Source organism: Dendronephthya gigantea, unplaced genomic scaffold, assembly GCF_004324835.1.
Source record: "Dendronephthya gigantea isolate DGI-Jeju-01 unplaced genomic scaffold, DenGig_1.0 000029F, whole genome shotgun sequence".
NCBI classification, from domain to species: Eukaryota; Metazoa; Cnidaria; class Anthozoa; order Malacalcyonacea; family Nephtheidae; genus Dendronephthya; species Dendronephthya gigantea.
The window spans coordinates 1,401,461-1,407,532 of record NW_021163039.1 but is presented as its reverse complement, the minus strand read 5'-3'; the positions used below and the strand labels follow the sequence as shown (position 1 = coordinate 1,407,532).

At 37.1% G+C, this 6,072-nt stretch overlaps 1 protein-coding gene across 1 annotated transcript; it reads right to left on the bottom strand.

Annotated features, from left to right (window-relative positions):
• Nucleotides 1–1,867: 1,867 nt before the first annotated feature.
• Nucleotides 1,868–5,506, bottom strand: LOC114523999 (NACHT, LRR and PYD domains-containing protein 3-like). Its single transcript, XM_028545094.1, has one exon. It carries the CDS (start codon nucleotides 5,445–5,447, stop codon nucleotides 1,893–1,895), a length of 3,555 nt encoding a protein of 1,184 aa, XP_028400895.1. The 5' UTR covers nucleotides 5,448–5,506; the 3' UTR covers nucleotides 1,868–1,892.
• Between the last annotated feature and the right edge of the window lie 566 nt (nucleotides 5,507–6,072).

The following is a 6,072-nucleotide window of genomic DNA, read 5'->3' as shown; positions in this document are numbered from 1 at the left end:
TATCAAATAAATTACAGAGTACTCTTTAAATTTTCGTTCATGTTTCATAGTTTTTTAAATTACAGTTCAGCAGAAATACCCTTTTCCAATAGCGAAATCATTGTAACAAGAACGCATCTCTAATTAGGACAAGCCCTAAGACTGACACTTTCTAATATAGATAATAACCCCATTCATTACTACATCTCTCTAAACTGGATAGCTCTAATAGCAATGCTTCTCTAATGCAGACAACTTTCTAATACTGTTATCTCTTTAATGACGCAAACTCTGTATACTTACACTTCTCTAATATGGTAACTCTTTAGCACCGACATCTCTCTAAAATGGGTAATTCTAATACCAACGCTGCTCTAAGACAGACAACATTCTAATACTAGTACATTTTTAATAAAGAAAACTCCCTAATACTGACACATCTCTATTCCCTGATAGCCATACCTCTTTGAACTGAACAACTCTATTACCGGCACCTTTTCAAAATGACTTCACCTGTATCGACAACACTTCGGTAGAGCTGCTTCTTTGATCCTAAAAACTATCAGATACTGGCGTCAATATGATAGGGGTAGGACACTTAGCTGCTGTTTGATTAGGTCACGCATGATAAAGCAATTCAGTAGTCATTAGAGGAGGATATTTTGTCTAGTGGAGAAAAATTTGTCTAAGAAAGTTTTTATCATCAATATTAGTTATTTTTGCTCTAAATTCACTGGGGCAGAGTTATTGTAGCGTAATTAAAAGTATTTTATTCTTACTGAAGCTTGCTGAAAACAGGTGATTCAGAAAACATCTTTCCATTTGCCCCAACACATGAAATCTAAGGATTACTAAAAGCACTTTAAGAGTTAATTTCTTGCGTTCTAATTAAATTCAGAACGTCATAACCCGCGATTATGACGTCATACGCCCAAGTGTCAAATCGTGTCAAGATCAACTCAACTCCAGTCAAAATCGTGTTTCCAAGCCAGTCACATACGAATCCAGCCGTTTTTATGAATCAACATCGACGCCATGAAGAGTTAGAAAATGTTTTTCTTTCTTATTCTGCAACTGTTCTGTACGTCCAGGGGAATCTTTGCTGACGAAGGTAAGGTTTTAAAGTTTCCTTTTGATATTTCAGTTTTCAAGAGTTTAAAAGAGTAGACGGGGTTTATTATCCCGGGTTCTAGGGTAAAAAACTCCCGGGGTTCATCACACTGCTCGGGAAACAAACCAATGAAATAAAAAGACAATTCAGCCACGAACGTAACTACGTATTGAAGCAATTAATCACGTATCGCGCCTTCCGCCTGGCTACGCTACTAGTAGCCTATAATAGTGGATTGACTAAATATCATACTCCAAAAGAAGGATTTTGTGACCAGAATCCAGTCAGTCCACTCTCGGAATATGCCTATTGATGCATGATCTTTGCAACATCAACAATTGGCGTGAAAAGCTTTCTTAAAATTGCAAATTTTGTTCTTATTGCGAAAACCCGTACTTGCGAACTTTCAGCCCCGCAAGCCTGGCTGAAAGTTTACATGTAATCGAAACGTCAAAAATTGCTTGCGATAATATAGGAGATGGTTCATGTAATCGGCCCCTTAAAGACACTAAAATAGGGAGATTTAGCACGAGGACGTAAACGTCAAAAAGGACGTGAAAAAGGCGAATAAATGCCGTGATGCGTTGATAATTTTATCCAATAATATTTACACTAAATAAATTTCAATTACAAATTATTCAGTTAATTCAAATTTCCAACCTTGTCTGATAAAATGTATAATTATCTGTGACTTCGTTGAGGCTCAACCAAAGTTATGGTTTTCGATTCACTGTACTATATAAACTCTAATATATATATATCCTATAAATAGTCTCACAATTGTTTTTAAATGTAGGGAAAATTAGCATACAGTAATATTTGACATACAGTAAATTTTTAAACCTCGTTCTTTGCAGATATCAGATCGCATGGTTTCATTAAGGATCTTTTCACCGGCTTCAGTAGTACTACTTTTAATGTTTAAATAATTAAGACTGCAATTCTGAAATTTCAGAGTGTCCGAGAGTAATGATAAATGTTTATCTGTGATTCCATTGCTGTTTACATACAACTTAGTGAGCTTACATCGTTCATCTCCGAGAGCCTGGCACAAGCTCGGCATGCATTCGTCCGTTAATGAACAACAGGAAACGTCCAATCTGGTGAGATTACACTTTCCTTGTTCAAGAACACTGCACAAGATCCGCATACCTTCATCTCTTATCTTGTTATCGCTAAGATTCAATTTCTTTAGTCCACATTTTCCTTCATTAAGAGCTTTTCCGAAGGCAACCATGCTTTTTTCTGTTAAATGACACGAGCGAATATTCAACGTAGTAATCTTACATGTTTCTTGTCGGAAAACGTCAAACAACATCTCCATTCCTTTATCACCTATTTTACTACCACTGATTTCTAAGTCAGTTATTCGACAGTGTTCGTCACTGATAAGCTCTACCAGCCAGAGTACGTTTTCATAGGTTAAACATCCGCATAGATTTAACTTCTCAAGTTTCAGCCGCCTTTCTCGGATTCCGCTACAAAGAAAACGAACGCCCTCATCACCTATATCATTTCCACCAAGATTAAGTTCTGTAAGCTGGTTACAAACTTCGACGCTGAGAAATTCTAGAAGTGCAGGAATTCCGCATGAAGTAATGTCATTATCCGACAGGTCTAAATCCTCCAAACAGACTTTATGGCTATTTTGGAGAAAATCGTTCAGATACGCCACTCCGGCATCACTAATATTGTTTCGAGCCAAAGATAACTTTGCAAGCTTCGAATGACTGTGATTCAGCTGACATTCAGATGTCAACGCAGTAGCACAACGCTTAACACCCATGTCGTGAAGATTACAACGAATAAACCTCAGTGATTCCATGCATCTTCCATGCAGCAATTTCAAAGCTTCCATCAAACAATCACTGGATACGCCTCGAATGTGTAAGCAATTTAAAAAGTTCAAGTGTTTGCAAACGAACGGCATTGCTGCCACATCGCTTCGGGAGAGACGTTGTATACCAAAACCAGAACACCATATCTCAGTCACATCTTTCAAAGCAGAGTTTGCAGCAATTTCTTTAGCAACATCTTCATCCTGCGCTTCTCTCAAACATTTCATCACCAAAATATGATTTGGTCGAATATCGCACTTAGTGCCAAGAATTGCAAGATATTTCTTGAACGATAACACACAGCTTCTGTATTGATGAGAGTCATCAGACGTTCTCATTTTCACTCCCAATAACCCAGCTAGAAATTGAAGCACCAGATGCCATCTGCCATGATTGAAATGCGAAATTATAAATTCTTTTACTTCTTCAGGTGTTTTTGTTTCCACTATATGCTTCGCTGCGAGAAATTCTTGTATAGTTAAATGGAGGAAGCAAACCTGTATTTGAATTTGAAAAATTGGATTAGGTAAAGAGTTTAGTAATCCTGACTCTTCCATTTTCTCATCGACTAGCTCTCCATTGAAAATCAGTTCATCATTTTTGATACCATTGAAAGCCAACCGTTGAAGTTTCTTTAAAACGTCTTTGCTTTGATTCCGGTCATGATGCTTATTGAAGTAGACTAAGGCCAACTGGTACAGTTCAGTCAAAGTAGTTGGTAGAGCACCAATATCACCCTCTGAATCAATGAGATATTCGAACAGAGAAACACACACAATAAAACAATTCACTGGAATGTAGCATAAATTCATCAGTTCAGATGATGATTTGATATGACTCAATATCGTTGCTTCTAGATCGCACTTGTTATGATTAGCACAAAACTGTTTAACATACTGTTCAATTTTATCTGATGTGAACCCAACTATTTCAACAGTTCTGTCAAATTTTATTTTGCATAAAACATCATTCACAGTTGGCCTGCTGGTCACCAAGACTGTTGCCCCTGGTAACATGTCGCCAGACAAGATTTTGATAAACAATATGATTGCAGACATGCAACAAGAAACATCATTGGGAAACATTCTTGACTGATCTAGAACTTTCTGAAAACCTTCATGGTTTGCACCAAATTCATCTAAACCGTCAAAAACCAAAGTAGCATTTTTTGGGTTTTCCCAAATTTCTTCAAAAATACTTTCAAATTCATCCTCATTCTGCAGTTCTGTTCCAAACTGAAGAAATTTCTTAAGTGTTACATGTTGCATTTGGGCAAGATTAAACCATCTGAATTTGAAGTAAAAAGCAATTTTATTGTGATAAATTTCATCATCTCCTTTTGCCCAATCTTGCATGATTTTTCTGGTCAGAACAGTTTTCCCAATTCCAGGACGCCCGATTACCAAAATGGTAGAAGGGATTGTGTCTTTAGTATCCTTGTTTGGATAAAATAATTCCTTAATCTCTGTCAGATGTAATGAATTTTTAGGAACTTTCGTATAAACATCATAAATCTCATGCCTATCCATTCCTTTTGAAAACTTGTGTGGGGCTTGTTCAGTATGGATAACAAGGTCTATAAACATGTCATCCAAAGGTGTATGCTTTGAACCATAATTTATGTCTGGTGTGAGACCTAGCTGCAAAACCTTTCGCTTGTAAATGTCACGACTGTTCGGGGTACAATTGCTTATGCTGATCAACTCAACCTCATCAGGTACGTGTTGCTCTCGAAGAAAATGCTCAATAATAAATTGTAAATCACATGACCAAGCAACAGAAGATTGGGGGGCGAAACATGCAAATCGCTTAACTAGTAGATAAATAACTTCTGCCAATGCAATGATGGCGTTAAAACCATTACAAACAGACACAATCGTCAACCAAAACTGTTTATCTTTGGCAGCCGAGTTTGTACATTTTACACTGGATAAGTTGGCACTTCCATTATTTGCTGGAGTCATGTTGGGATCAACTGATCTCAATTCGGGATAAACACAACTGAACTGTGTATCAAAACCACTCGGATACAATACGGTATGTTGTAGGATTGTGAATAATATACAGAGCATTGAACGAGCCACAACGTGGAACAAATAGAAATTGAAAACATAAAAGTTTTTTCTACCTTGTTCATTGTTTCCTTTCTTGGCGACTGTTTGAGGTTTATCACTTCCGCCTGAGAGTCTTTCTGCATCTTCGATACGATTGCCAACAGCAAGCGAATAAACGACACTCACAACAACAACAGAACCAAAATTGAACAGAACGAAGGCAGAGAATTTCACGGGAGAGTTGTACTCGTCGTCGTAGATTGAAAAACACGTTTTTTCGACATAACTTTTGTGCGTTGCATGTTTTGTGTCAACGGCACAACTGAACTTTTCCATCTCGCTGAGTCTCAGAGCCGTTGTAATTGCTGTAAATATCACTCCACAGTGAAAATGGATGACCACACATATGTAGGATAAGATACTAAATCTCTTGGGCTTCATATATTCTTTTATCCCATCCATCATTCTTGGTAAAGGAAGGTTATTTGATTTGAAATAAATAATTTAGCAATTTAGCCGATATGTCGCTTCTCGCACAGGGCGAATTTTTTACGCAAGAATTTGTAACTTAATATTGCTGATGGTCATGTGCCTTTGATGATGTTTCGATTTGTTTGTTCTTTATACTTCGTCACATGAAAACCAAGCGGTCTAAAATTTACTAGCTCAGTTGCTCTGAGCCTTGAGAAAGGACATCCAGAATATTTCCAAATTCATCCCAAAGATTTAAAATGTAAAATTTTGAGTACTACAAGAGCGCGACAATGACAAATTGTGATACCCGGATTTTGTTACAAAACCTGTCATTTCCAGACGGATTACAGAATTACAGGCCAACTTTATAGGGTTAGGGGAAAACCATTGTGCAATTAATCGCGAATTAGGCTTCCGATTTGTCCTTAGATTGGCTGTTGTGACTTCTTTTTTGCGTTGAAACTAGAGATAAAAGAAATTACGCTTGTGTGTGTATTGTTTGACTCTCGGCTTGACTCTATAATAAAATAAAGCAGTTGATTTTATAGAGAAAATTGATCATTTAGCCTAGGTCACTGTTTCTGTTTGAACTTTGAAATGAGTGACTCTTATATAG